The 14,372-nt window shown below is 41.4% G+C and overlaps 1 protein-coding gene across 4 annotated transcripts in view; it reads right to left on the bottom strand.

Moving 5' to 3' along the window:
- Positions 1 to 346: 346 nt before the first annotated feature.
- The window catches only part of ELF2 (E74 like ETS transcription factor 2), a 95,125-nt gene continuing 81,099 nt past the window's right edge, over positions 347 to 14,372 (bottom strand). For all 4 annotated transcript variants that reach the window (XM_083173589.1, XM_083173603.1, XM_083173596.1 and 1 more), the window contains 6 exons: positions 11,493 to 11,606; positions 7,814 to 7,987; positions 6,940 to 7,026; positions 4,575 to 4,767; positions 3,155 to 3,484; positions 347 to 2,187 (listed from right to left, as the gene is read on the bottom strand). In XM_083173589.1, the coding sequence (XP_083029715.1) occupies positions 1,563 to 2,187; positions 3,155 to 3,484; positions 4,575 to 4,767; positions 6,940 to 7,026; positions 7,814 to 7,987; positions 11,493 to 11,606 (1,523 nt within the window). In that variant the 3' untranslated portion in view covers positions 347 to 1,562. The remainder of the gene's footprint in view (positions 2,188 to 3,154; positions 3,485 to 4,574; positions 4,768 to 6,939; positions 7,027 to 7,813; positions 7,988 to 11,492; positions 11,607 to 14,372) is intronic.

Here is a 14,372-nt window from a genome sequence, read left to right as displayed (position 1 = left end):
AGTTCCATTGGTACTTATGTATTATCTGGGCTCCCATGTTAAATGAACCCCATTTTTTCATACCCCTACTATCCAACTACGCATGGAGTTGATTTTATATAGTGTGGCGAGGGCAGCGAGCCACCATGTCTGAAGCGTGGCGAGCGCAGCGAGGGGACACGGTCTCATAAGAAAAATGGGAGCCCGGATATTACATAAGTACCGTTCCATTTAAATAAAATGTAATGGGTCTGTGAAAAGGATAGAAAGAACAGTTCTGGAAGGCCAATAGCTCATTATATTACAATAACAGTAGTATATACTATACTCTAGAGAAGCTAGAGGAAAAATGAAAGACAGACGCAAGTGAAAGTCATTTTCTATATTGCAGTAAAATCTACTCGAATACACTTTGAAACAAGAGTACAACAAAATAGAATATACTTCAAATGTTGAATATACAAACTATTGTAGTTCATTCTGAACACTGGTACTTTATCCCCACCCCCCCATCATAACTTCAACTAAAAAAAAAAATAATATCTAGCAGACTTCAAACTCCTTAGTCGCCAACAAACTGACTCATGCGTGCGGTGACCTGTCAGATAGCAGAAGCTGAAATGTGTGCATGGATCCTGTGTGACCGAAGAATGTTACAGTAATAGGCCTTCTGCCATCAATTTACCCATAGGTCGCATAACAGTTTGCAGCTCCATACGCGTTCAGACCATTCCAACCAAGTAAAGGTCTCAGCAAAACCATTTCAGAGTTGAAATCGACCATAGAAAATATGTTACATGTAAATTCTATGCCAATACTGTGCTAGGTACAAGGTTTGTTTTTTTCTCTCCATATTTCTATAATATATTTATATATAAAAAAGATTGCTTTACACAAACAAGCCGTTAGCTTATTTTAAGGAAAAATAAAAATTTAATCCATCTAAGGCTTTCATATGAAATCTGCTTTCTAGTAAACCAAATCTCATTTGCACTTTATAAACTGAATAGGGAAACTCTTGCACGCGCCACGCTTCACATACTGGTCTAGCAGAGCTTTCACATAGCACCGGTTACACGAGGGCTATTTGTACACAGTGGTATAAGTTGCTGGTATTAAAAAAATTATGTATACTGTATATATAAACAAATATAAAAAAAAAACCTTTAGAAAAAAAAAAATTATAATTTACAATTGTCACTTTGACCTAATCTTTGCTTTTCTACTTTGGGGGGAAAAAACAGCCACTTTTTAAAAAATAAAACTTTAGTGTTCCATCTTACTTATAAGCGAACGCTTTGGTCCCTTTTTCAGTTTTCCTATTTTCCATAGCTATCATTTTATTTGTGTTGTTAGAGGCAATATTCCCATCAGCATATGAACATATCCCACCGAAAACATGAGAATCATTTCCAGTAAAATGTCTGGTTCATTTAAATGCCACATATACACAGTTTATATCACTTCCTTTATAGTCTCGTTGGACTCAAACCACTGGTTCTCCCCTCCATAGTTATTTTATCCTGTATTTCATTTATTGTCAGTTTGACCCAAAAGCTCACAACAAGTCCGTGAAATGCTTCTCACTTGTCACACACCACAGTGCCTTCTTGTTTGACAGTCACTGGCAAGGTAATTCCAGAGGGGGAGCTAACTACAACCACATGAGTTACTGTGTTTCCCCCGTCGCCCTGTTTGTCTTCTTTAACCAGCTGAAATGTTTTGTATTCACCATCCTGCCTGCTTACAACAAAGTCCGATTTCATGTCCGGTCCTTTAATGAGAGTGCTAATGACCCGAGGTGGTGTCTGGCACCGAGCTTGTTGTGCTGGCATTGCTAGTCTCATTACTGGAGTCCCATGGGCGATGGACACAGGAGTAAGTGCTCTCACAGTCAGTGGGGTTCCCAAAAGATTCAAGCCCCCCGCTCCACTTAAGTTGGACTTTGTCTGCAGCTGACACTGGGTGAGCTGAGAGGTTGGGATGGTAATTATTTTGGCAGGCTGCATCGTGTACTTATCGCTTTCCGAGGAAGCTGGCATCATAGTAGGTATTGTCTGGATCACAACCTTTGGAGCTGTTGTAGTTGTTGGGCTAGTATTGGCCATTAGCGGGGATCCAGAGCTCATGGATTGGACGGCCAAAGCGGAAATTTTCTGTCCCAGGGACGTCATTACAACAGGCACTTGCATTGCAACACGAACAGTCCTGTTAAAAGTAGAAAAGATATTAAATGTTCCCTCATACAAGCAAAGTTGTAGTCTGTTACATAAAAGAACATAAAAAACAACAACAACATAAACACCCTTGCCACTGTCCGACAATATCAATTACAATCACTTCACAATCATCACTTTGCATTCAGAGCACTGCCTGCTAGCAAAGTAACCAGGCTGCAAGGGATAAATGGGAAGTATTAATAAAGTTAATGCAATACGGCAATAATTCATGGTAAAGTCCCACTTTTTTCAAGGCAGGTTAAATACCAGACTGCTAATAACCTCCAATGCAATATAGCAAAGATATTAAAAGGTCTAGCATTTATATTTAGTGTGCACCTGCAAACTCCTCCTCCTGCTTGCTGCACTACAGGTCTCAGCAGGTAGCACCTCATATGTCCAGGGTGTGCAGTTTAGGGCCGCTCCCCCTATGTAAATACCAGACTCAACTGAATGTTTACATGGGATTTGGCGGACGCGAAATAATGACACATCAGAAAGTTTTCTGTCCTGTTCAATTAAGAGCAAGGATATTGTAAGTAAACGTCTGGGGATAATCTATAGTCTAATTTGTTGTAGTATATTTTATGTTTCATTGCAGTATTTATTAGAGCTAGCCGCTATATTAACATATGAACCTAAAAATGCAGACAATACTGTGGGGGCCTCACATGCAGACAATACTGTGGGCTTCACTACCGCTCGCTAAGCAGCTTAACACGACCCCCCCGATGGCCCACTCTCTCCCCCCCCCTCCCCCCCCAAATTGCCCATCCCTGCACAAAAATAAAACACACACACAAAAAAAAAACCACCATAATTTACAGGTCTAACTTTTATGGGGAAAAAAAAAAGTATGAGATGGGCAACTGCATGATTATATTACAAAAAGACTGTACACATCACGAAGAAATATAATGTAGTTTGAACATGCTTGATAGAACTCCAATGCTAACCTCTGTGCTGGGGTCGGTGTGGTGCTGGTGGGCGAGTGAGGAGACGCCTCACTCACAGGAGAAGCCAAGCTGACCAATCTCGGCTTCCTGGGAGAACTCTGCTGTGTGGGGGCTTTCTCCAAACGGGCTGGCATTGTCATTTTGATTATACCCTCTGTGGGTATAGACACCCGTTCCAGAGATTTGTCATCAGTAGGAGACACCAGCTCTTCTGTGCAGGCTTCCCCTTTGTCATCTTCTATGACCACAATGTTTTTTGGCATCTCCTTGAACTGGTAGACCAGCCGTTGCCCCTCCACTTTTGCCAAAATTCCTCTCTGATAGTAATATCTGCATCACACAAATAAGAACACATAAATGTAATTGTCACTTAAAAGGTCTAAAGTTGTGACCTTACTGCAGTATATTCAAGACACACAATATAACTAAAACTCATAAAACCCACAATAACAGTAAAAATAAAACTCGTGTTGGGGGTTCCAGAACTCTTCGCTTGCCAACCAGAACAACCTTCTTTTGCACGGATAGGTCTAAATAGTAGATAGGACAGCGACTCTATGGGCCCCCATACACTAGTGTGATTTGATCCGACGGATCGGGCTGAGAAATTGGGTGAATTTCTTGCATGTAAAAAAATGGCACATGAAGTGCCAAGTTTGATGTTAGTTAGCCCTCTCCTGGGGAGCTCATCCGACTTGTCTGAATAATGTATGGAAGCATTTAGGGCTGCAGTGCAAATGGCATTAAGCAGGACTATTGTAATTTTGGAGAGAATTGTGTTCCCTAATTATTATAATGGAAATACAAAGATTACTTAAATAGGCAACTTTTTTTACAGTCAGGGCAGCCAAACTATGGAACTCTCTTCCTGGAGATGTGGTGTCGGCAGACACAATAAACACATTTAAAATAAGGTTGGACAAACATCTATTGGTTAAAAACATACACGGGTACAAACAATAATCATAATCTGTCCTTAAACATATCATTATACACTACTTATAACAAGGGAGAGGTTGAACTGGATGGACGCAAGTCTTTATTCAGCCTTAAATACTATGTATACAATACTATATACCAGGTTTTCAGTTCACACCACAGAATTTCTCTTTGAATAATATTAAAAAAAGTTTGTAAACATCATTCATCAACTGGGTGGAGGTGTGTCAAACACCAATTACTACTATATGCAGACTCATCCTGTGCCACTGGCATAACCATCTTATGTATTGCACTACGGTGGCATGTAATGGATTAATGTTCCCTGCCGCAGAAATGGGGAACATGAAATACAGCCTGGGATTACAGGTAACGGGGTAGTTATTTGGAGAGGTACTACGTATGTAGACCTCTGTGTATATGGAATGGTGCAAGGTCACAGTATAGCCCCAGCTTTCATTGCACAGAGTTCTATGGTTACCTCAATGCTCGCCCCATAGTCTCGTAGTTCATATCCGGTTTGTTCTTGTGCTTCCCCCAAAGTTTTGAAACGGCTTTAGAGTCCACAAGCTTGAAGATGCCCTTCTCTCTTTGTGTCCACTTGATATATCTGGGACAAGTATTCTTATCCTGAAGCAAGTCTAACAGGAACTCCCATAGATAAGTTGTATTTCCTAAAAGAAACAAAAGCAACCATTAACATTGTAATCACCTGGTTTATACCTTTAGGTTCCCTTTACAAGTAAAAGGCAGCTCAAAACCTTCTTAACATTAATACATGTGCTTATGCAAATTTGGTAGAATACTAAAAACAAAAAAGGTATCGAAAAATGTTCTGTATTTCCACATTAAATGCGGAGCTGTAGGTTTCGCAACATCAGTGTATATTAATGTCCTTCCTATCATGTGCATATACATTTACATTTCGATCAGTATGGAAGCATTTGAAGCTATGCTCACTTAACCCTACCTATATAAGAAAGCCCTTTCAGCCATAATGTTAATTACATGCAAACTGTGGGTTTGCTGTCAAAGCTTGCACTGTTCAAGTGCACAAATTCAACTTGGATCACTAATGTGCAAAGTCAAAACCCGCCCCATGTAAATGTTCAAGAGAATTTTGAATGGATCACTAACCGCTATAAATTTGCAAACCCATACACAATTCCCGACCATTGAAAGGAGTTTGCAGTCTGTGCAAATGTGAGAAGCTCTGACCCTTCCACTACTCTGTGACAGAGACAGGCTGGAAGTGATGTTGCAGAACCTCCTCAAACACACTTGGGCACATTGTTTCCACCCCCAAACGCTGGCTTCCTGTGAAAGTCCGGCTAATTGAGTCTAATGCTGTGTACACACGGGGGCGATAGGGGCTGAAATCGCTGGGAATATGGTCGCTGAGCGACCATATTGCCAGTGATTGGAGTGTGCACCAGCGATAAATCGCCAGGTGCGCGCTCCCGTTTTCAGCCCCTGAATGGTCGCTGGTCGGAGGAACATGCTCCTCCGACCAGCGACATCTCCTGCCTCTTCACCCAGCAGTGTTTAAATTTTCATCTGCGACCATCTCTGGTCGCAGATGAAAACGGGACACGGGGCAATATGATTGCCAGCGATCATATTGCCCCGTGTGTACGCACCTTTAGAACCATACACAATTTATTTAGCTAATCACCCTTGTACATGCGCGATGTGTATGGAATGCTTGCGCAGCCGATCGATAATCACACAATTTGCGAATTCCCTAATTAGGGATCCATGCTGAATTAGGCCCAATATACACTGTGCAAATAGAACAACTCCGCACTGTATTAAAAAGAAAGGTGTGTATGGGTGCAAGCTATTCTGAAGAATAAAAACTGATCTCCATATTTGCAAATAACAATGAATACAGGTAAACGACTGCCATTGTCATAAATTATATCATTGTTTACCAGAATCCTGCAATGTATACAACAGAAGTATTCAACATGTTGCCATCCTGCTGAGGTGAACTACATATCCCAGCATGTCCACCATGCCCTAATAAAACTGTGACAGGGTATGGTGGGATATTTAGTTCCATAGCAGCTAAAGGGCTACATTTGCAATACTCCTAGTTAACAGTATACCTGCAATAATATGGAGAAAGCCCACCCCCCATGGCATCATTATTAAAGTCTTCAGATTCCGCTTTATTGGCCAGGTATACTTGGAATTTTTTGCGGTAACAGTGCAGTATATCAACAAGCAGGGAACACATGGGGAAGATAGGAGGGGCACAACATACAAGTCTTAGTGTCAGAGAGTGGCTGGTACTTTCTCTCACCACTTTATCACTCAGTTCCTATCATTTTTTTAAACAAACCTGTGACAGGAGCTGACTGGCTGGTACTCTCCCTCTCTCTGTAGGGCTTAGGACAGGCATAGCCAAACTGTGGCCCTCCAGCTGTAGTGAAACTACACATCCCAGCATGCCTTGCCAGTTTTAGCATCCCCTAATAGCAAAACTGTGGCAAGGCATGATGGGACTTGTAGTTTCACAACAGCTGGAGGGCCATCGTTTGGCCATGCCTGGCTTAGGACATGCTCCCCTCAGTATCTAATGGGGAGGTCATACTAAACTATTTTACCCCTACTAAACTATCTGCAATTTTAAAATGACTTCCCATGTGACAAAAATGTGTATCCTTTCCATGAGACAGGCACAAGAGACATACCAAAATGGCCACATTACCATGGGAAATGGTAGACTGATTAGTAAAGCACAAAACCAGCAGCCACCTAAGATACGCATAATGGCATTCCTTGCAATTAGTAATACTTCACAATGACACATTTTATAGTTTTGGGGAGTTTTTTTTTACCTTTGCCTTCCCTTGGTTTCTTCTTTATTCCCAAATCAGGGGAACCATTGGCAAATGTAGGTGGCTGCATCTTTGGTTTACGGCCAGCTGTACAAAGGGACACAGTTGCAGTAAGCAAAATGACTGGAAACACTGCATGTGCCAATGCAAGGAAACACACTTATTAATGATATGGACAAATAACATCCTCGTCAGTGCCAACTACAAAGCCTTATGGAACATGAGACAGATAGCACTTCTTACTACTAACTGTCCATATCCTTTATTGAGAATTCGGTTTTTGAACAACATGACAATAAAAGAATGATTATGAAAAGTAAAAAAAAAACATGTATCTGTATATAGTTGGAATCTATTATCAGGAATGCTCACTACCCAGGGTAAAGGGGGTTTCTGCCATTTGGAGCACCATGTCTGAAATATAGTAAATTACATTTAGACATTACCTGTCTTTACCCACACTGCCCTTGGGATTCCCCTCCTCAATGAATGGTTTAGTTAGCAGTGCTCACCACAGAGATTGTAGGGGCGGGGGGTAAATCTATTGTGGCCATGTGTTGGTGTGTGTGTGTGTGTGTGTGTGAAATTATTGCCACAACACAGAAATTCTTTATCTTTCTGGTTTGTGTACCTTATGGGTAATTGCAGTAATTTTCTGTAGTGCAAATATGGATGGGATCAGTCACTCCCAAGTTAATAACCGAGAGAATAATATAAAAAAGCAACTATGAGCTCTAAACTGCGGCCCTTTCTATAGTAACCGCTGTAACACAGACCTGATAAGATAATTATTAGAGCTCTGGCAATTAGAAGTGAGCCACTCCATCTCTAGGACATTGGTTAAGCATCGTCTGACCAAAACGGCACAAATTACCTCTCTTTTTCTTCATTGGCTCTCCCAGTTCAAGAGATATTGGGATGGGAGAGGTATCCATTGGCTCGGAGTCCTCAGTGGATACTTCCACCACAGTCTCTGTGATGACATCTGGCCTCATGGCAGCATGGATGAACTCTGGCGTGGATACACATGGTGGTACATAGACTTCCACTGTACAAAACAAAGCACCAAATTTAAAAGGTGTTCACTGAAGGGAAATATAACAAAGTAAACCATTAGAATTGTTTTGGCTTACTCTGCAGGAATAAGTCATTATTATTTATTCAGTTTCTTATATAGCACACACATATTCAGCAGCACTTTACAGAGAATATTTGAACATTTACATCAGTCCCTGCCCCAGTGTAGCTTACAATCTATATTCCCTACCACATGTACACGCACGCACAGACATTCTAGGGTTAATTTGTTGAGACAATTAGCATAGCAGTATATTTTTGGAGTGTGGGAGGAAACCGGAGTACCCGGAGGAAACCCACGCAAGTACGGGGAGAATATACAAACTCCGCACAGTTAGGATCATGGTGGGAATTGATCCCATGACCACAGTGCTGTGAGGCAATAATGCTAACCATTACATTATCCATACTGCCCCATATTACCTAATTCTTCTGTACTTTTATGCCTAAATTAGTGAGCAGTAAAAAGATTGCAGTTTGAGGATAATACCACTTATTAAATGGCTAGTTCAAAAAACCGTCCGAGCTCAGGAAAAGTCCTAAGGCTCCAGAATCTGAGCTCTGAATAGTGGTTGCATAGCTATGTATTTCTTAACATAAAATATTGGTCCTTCATTAGAACTTAATGGCAATAAAAAGAAAACGAAAATGTGTAAAACAGACTACCTACCGGTCAAAGCCTAGCTGTGCTATGTGTGTAGGTATAGTATGTCACGGTATACCCAAAGTTCTACTATTAAGAGATTGAGGGAGTAAACAAAAATAAAACTCAACAGCGAGATTCATCTAGATTCTAGATTTATATTGTTTGGACTTCTTATCTTATTTGCTATTTTCACCCTTATCTGTACTTGAACCTTGCTGTAACAACTGTAAATTTCTCCATTGTGAGACGAATAAAGGAATTCTATCTATCTATGAGTTTAATTGAATCATTGTTTTAAGGCAGCACTAATTAATGAGCAGCTGATGGACCAATTCAAATGTTGCTCTGAGTGGGTGCAAGTTCTGGGCAGCCTAAATTTCTGCTTATGGTCTCCTGAGGTGGCAAACATAAATATGTGTGACATGTCAGTGATTTGGGAGCCCTTACCATGCCTTATGCAGCAAAACCCGATACTTTGTGGGAGCAACAAATAATTAATTGGAGCCCAAAATAACTGAATTGCTCCCAAAAAGTTACACATGAGTATTCCCCTTATGGAGTTGCCATAGGCATTTTTATTTAATTTACATTATAAGCTTTTTTTGTATTTAAGGTAACTTTAAACCATTACAATAAATATCTCCAGAAGACAAAATAAGGGCAAAATTGCATTCATACCAATCAGGCTAGATATGATGCCGTTGTAAACTTAATAAAGATAGCTAAAAACCTGAATTTATCTAATGTAAAGGGCTTTGAAGGCACACAGAAAGAGTTCCAGTATGTTCAATGCAGCAGCTGCTCTCACATGCCCACCCTCCCATCTGTGTGCAATCTTTGAAGTATTATAAATGATCAGCAACATGCAGAGTACACAATCAGCTAATGGAGTAACATTAATAAACACTGTGACAGCACAAGTATTTAACCCGTCTCTACCTGTGACCAAAAATGGCAGCACTTTCTCTGAAAGTTACAAGTCAAATCTTCACAAACTGGGTGAATGATGTAGTAACTGTAACTACTGCCTAATGTCATTAGGGGTGGCAGTTAAGGTGTGTGTGTGTGTGTGTGGGGGGGGGGGGGCAACATAAATACTCAATCTACAGTTTATTAGTAGGCTTTAAGAAGTTACTTTATATACAATTAGTGCCACACTTTTCTCCGTTTTGTAAAGCAAATGGTGAAAAATTCAGCACTTTGGTTAGCAGCTGATCCACATGTTTAACACTTACCAAGTGAAATTCAGCCAGTGTTCACAGTTTGAGGCATTTTTCACCACCCCAAAAATGTGAAAAGGCATGGCCAAAAAAATGCCATCAATAGTGATGAAAAGGGCCGCAATTGAATAGTCTGGCATTGAAATAGTTCCTTTTTCTAGAATCGAATTTATTATTTATTTACAGTTTCGTATATAGAGCAGCAGATTCCGTTGCGCTTTAGAATTGTAAACAGAGATAAACCAAACTGGGTAACAACAGACAGACTTGGAGGTAAGAGGGCCCTGCTGCAAGCTTACAATCTATAGGGATATATGAGGGAAACACAAGGACAGGCACCAGTAATAGCATAGCTTGTAGGTCCTGAAGAGAAGCTATATAATACATAAGTGCCTCAGATGATTATGCATATGGAACTTAAATATGATTGGCTTGTCGGAAGAGGTGAGTTTTCAGGGGTCGCTTGAAAGTTTGGAGGCTAGTGGAGAGTCTTATTGTGCATGGAAGGGCATTCCATAGGGTGGGAGCAGCCCGATGAAAGTCCTGTAAAAGTGAATGGGAGCTGGTGATCCGTGCAGAAGAGACACGCAGATCTTGTGCAGAGCGGAGTGGTCAAGGTGGGAGATATTTTGAGAGAAGTAAAGAGATATATGCTGCTGCAGAATGGTTAATAGCTTTATATGTGAGTAAAAGTGTTTTATATTGAATACGGTAAAAAACAGGCAACCAATGGCGGGACTGGCAGAGCGGATCATGAGACAATAAGTGTCTTGCTATGAAGATCAGCCTAGCAGCAGCATTTATAATGGATTGCAATGGCGAGAGTCTGTTCTTGGGAAGACCAGTTAGGAGACTATTGCAATAATCAAAGCGGGATATAATGAGTGCATGGATAAAAGATTTGGTAGTGTCTTGTGTGAGATAGGGTCGTATTTTGGATATGTTTTTTAGATGCATGTAACATGATTTGGTGACAAATTGAATGTGGGGAACAAAGGACAGTTCAGAGTCGAGGATATTAACAGGTCTATCAGAAAAATAATTTTCACCTGTTCTGGACTACAGTTCAGCATATTACAAGGGTATATTGAGCCACAGGCAAATGATCTCACTGGCCAGCAGTGACAGTTCCTGCCGTGTATAATCGGTAACCATCACAACAACAGTGACAGTTGTGGGGTGCATACGAAAGGGTTAGCATAATCACAACAGTACATAAAAACACATAATTTTACCAGTAAAAAGCCTTTAAAACCATAATTGTAAGAGATGATTCACAACTAGATGTGTAAATCTGATCACCACTGCACAAGCATGTGGGAAAAGTGACCCATTTGAGTGCTCAAAAAGGACATTTTGCATCGCAATAATAACTTTGGTCGGGTTAGCCACTATGCGTGGCAAAATAATAAAAAAACAAAACAAAGAACTAAATGTTTGCCCGATGTCCCTCCCTAATTACCTCCAAAGTATGCAAAATATCATGCTCTGCTTCTGTGGCCTCTGTGTTAATTAAAATGAATTCCTATAAAAAGTCACAGGTATAACTTCATAGGGGGAAAAAACAATTCAAATTGCAGCTGTTGCAGATCACCACTGTTAGAAAGTACCTGGACTTCTGGAGTCCCGCAGGATAGTGGGAGACTCCATATGTAGCAGAGCCTCTGCTGCCTCGATGGTCTTGTCTGTGCAGTGGACATTGCTACCGTGTACAGATGCCTCAACTGGAAGATAAAGAAATTCATTTAATAAAACACTTGTTTAATTACTAGGTTTATTAGAGGCTTTTGGAACAATTTCAGCAAAATTGAGAAATGTTTATAAACAGAAAGGCAGACAACTCAGAATATATATATATAAAAAAAAAAAAAAAAAAAAAAGTCTGAGCATCTTAACCCATACTTCTGTATGGGTACAAATGGACAGTAAAATTGGATAGTGTTCCCGCTAGGCTGTTTTAGCGGTGAGCTGCATCTTGCCTGATTTTTAAAGGGCAAAATGCGCTCCGCCCTGCTAGCAGCACCCCGCTAAAACAGCCTGGTGCCTGCCCTGACTGCTTGCATGGCGCCTTAGACGGTGATCCCCGGCGCTTCCCCGCCGTGCTAGGAAACAAGTACCCATTTGTGCTTTAATAAAGGCAGGACTGCCACCACTGGTAATAATAGTGGGGCCACAGTCCGAAAGTCGTGACCCTGCATTGAATACCCCCTTAGTCATCATTAAGAGACAATGACAAGCTATACTTAACATCAGTGTGGCCAATTTTTTTTTTATAAAAGGTAAAGGTTATAAAAAAAATAAAAAAAAAATAATGCAGGACCGAACAAATCCTATCAAAAAGTTACATATTTAACAGTATTTCAAGCTATCGAATACATGCAACAGTTACGCAAAATACAAGGCCCATAAATAGGGCATGGTGTGTTTCATCATAGCGGTTTGCACAGCCCAAGTGATATAAACAGATCATACATACAGAATAGTTGGCTCATAAGGGGTACTGATGGGTGAGCAGACCTGCCTTAGTACATCTGTACTTGTATACATCACTATGTACATTCTAAAATGTTGAAAATATAAAGTACAACATATTCACAGAAAGCTACATACCTAATACATCATATTTGGCAAACTGAAGTAAATATGTTTATGTGTGGCTTTCTCAACGAAGGGATTTATCTAATAGTGTGTACACACAGTGCGATATGGCTTCCGATGTTGCCGATATAGTGAACATCGGAAGCCATATCGCATGCTTATTTAGGGATTGCGTGCCTGATGCTCTGGCGATGCGCGCGCTCTGATCGTATTGGGACTCGCATAGCACGGCATATCGCCCCCATGTGTACACACCTTAAGCCATACACGTATTTGTTCAAGAAATAAGTTAGAAAACAAAATGGTAATGTGCCTTTAAGGAAGCATGCATGAGTTTCATTTAAAACAAATCTCTACAATGACGAGTGGGAAATGTAACAAGCAAACACTGGCAAGTTACAGTGAGAATAACAGTGAGGCAGAAAGCAGCCATCCTCCGGGAGAATTGGGGAGAACTCTCTGCCAAGTGTTAAAAAGTAATAAAGCCACAGCAGCACCTGCTGCTTCCCATCCTCTCCCCATGGAAGGTGCCATCTCCAATTGCTCTTGCCATTTATGGAAATGTGTTCACAGCTGATCCATCCCCAGTCAGCAGCCAGCACTGCCTGAGCCTATCTTTAGGTGACCCTTTCCCATGCCTCCTGCACAAGAGAATTTAAAAGCAGGAACCTTAGCAGACCAGAGTATCACAGCTCAACAAGACAGGGCATATCTGAGCAACTGCACACAGCAAGTTATACACAAGCTTAGAGGCGCAAGAGCTGTTTGACAACAAAAAAACTCTTGTATTTGCTAGCTACTTAGAGAATAAAGGGAACACAATATGACTAGTCTGTGACCACACACACACATTCTCTTTTTATTAGCTTTGACAATGTTATTGAACCCAACATGAAGTAAACAGTCATCACATACAAAAGACAGGGGAGACAATTAAGGATAACCTCTACATGGAAACCATGTTGTCCACCTATTCGACTTTTCGAGTCAAACCCATTTCCAAAATGACAAATGATAGGAAGTAGTGTAACCGTACATATTTACCCAGCTACATTCCTGGTGTAATGGAGCAGACCCATTTTATATGAACTTAGCACAATCTATTGATATAATTCCTCCAAAGTAGGGGAAGGTGGGCACCTCCAAATAGGGTGCTGAGCCAGCTGCTCACACAGAGGGAAGGTAGGTTCCCAATCGATAGATTGTCAAGAAAAAAAAAAAAAAAACAATAAAAGAGTGGAGCACTAATTCTAACAGTGAATATAAACGTATGTGTACATTAGATTAGTAAAAATGTGATCAATTGGGTGAACAATAATAAAAAAACAGTATTTATTAAGAATTATTAGAAAAGTATATGGATACTAGGGTGGCCAATCCCGGGATTGGGATCGGCGGGATCCCGGGATTTGGCCCCCAAAACGCCGGGATTTCAATCCCGGGATTGGAGTTTCCAATCCCGGGATTTTCGGGATTAGACTGCGCATGCGCAGTCTAATGCCGGGCAGCGGCTGAGCACTCGCTCAGCCGCTGCCCGGATACTCCCATACCCGGCAGAGCAACCCTGCGCAGCATGACCTCTCAGCGTGATGAGAGGTCACGCTGTGCAGGCAGGCAGGCAGAGATGAAGCCGCCCGTCCACCTAGCGGGCCAGCCGACCCAGCAACCCGGCTCCCGAAGTAGGAAGCTGCCCACCCGGTATCCCGGCTCCCACCCTGCCGCCGGCCGGATGAAGCTGCCCACCAGGCATCCCGGCTCCCACCCATCAACCCGGCCACCGGCCGCCCCTGCAAATGTAAGTAAATGCGGGGCGGCCAGGGCGTTTTTTTATTAGGAAAGACAATCCCGGGATTGAGCATTTTTCAATCCCGAATCCCGGGATTGAAAAAATG

Source organism: Crinia signifera, chromosome 1, assembly GCF_055691185.1.
Source record: "Crinia signifera chromosome 1, ASM5569118v1, whole genome shotgun sequence".
NCBI classification, from domain to species: Eukaryota; Metazoa; Chordata; class Amphibia; order Anura; family Myobatrachidae; genus Crinia; species Crinia signifera.
This window is presented reverse-complemented; position numbering and strand designations above follow the sequence as displayed.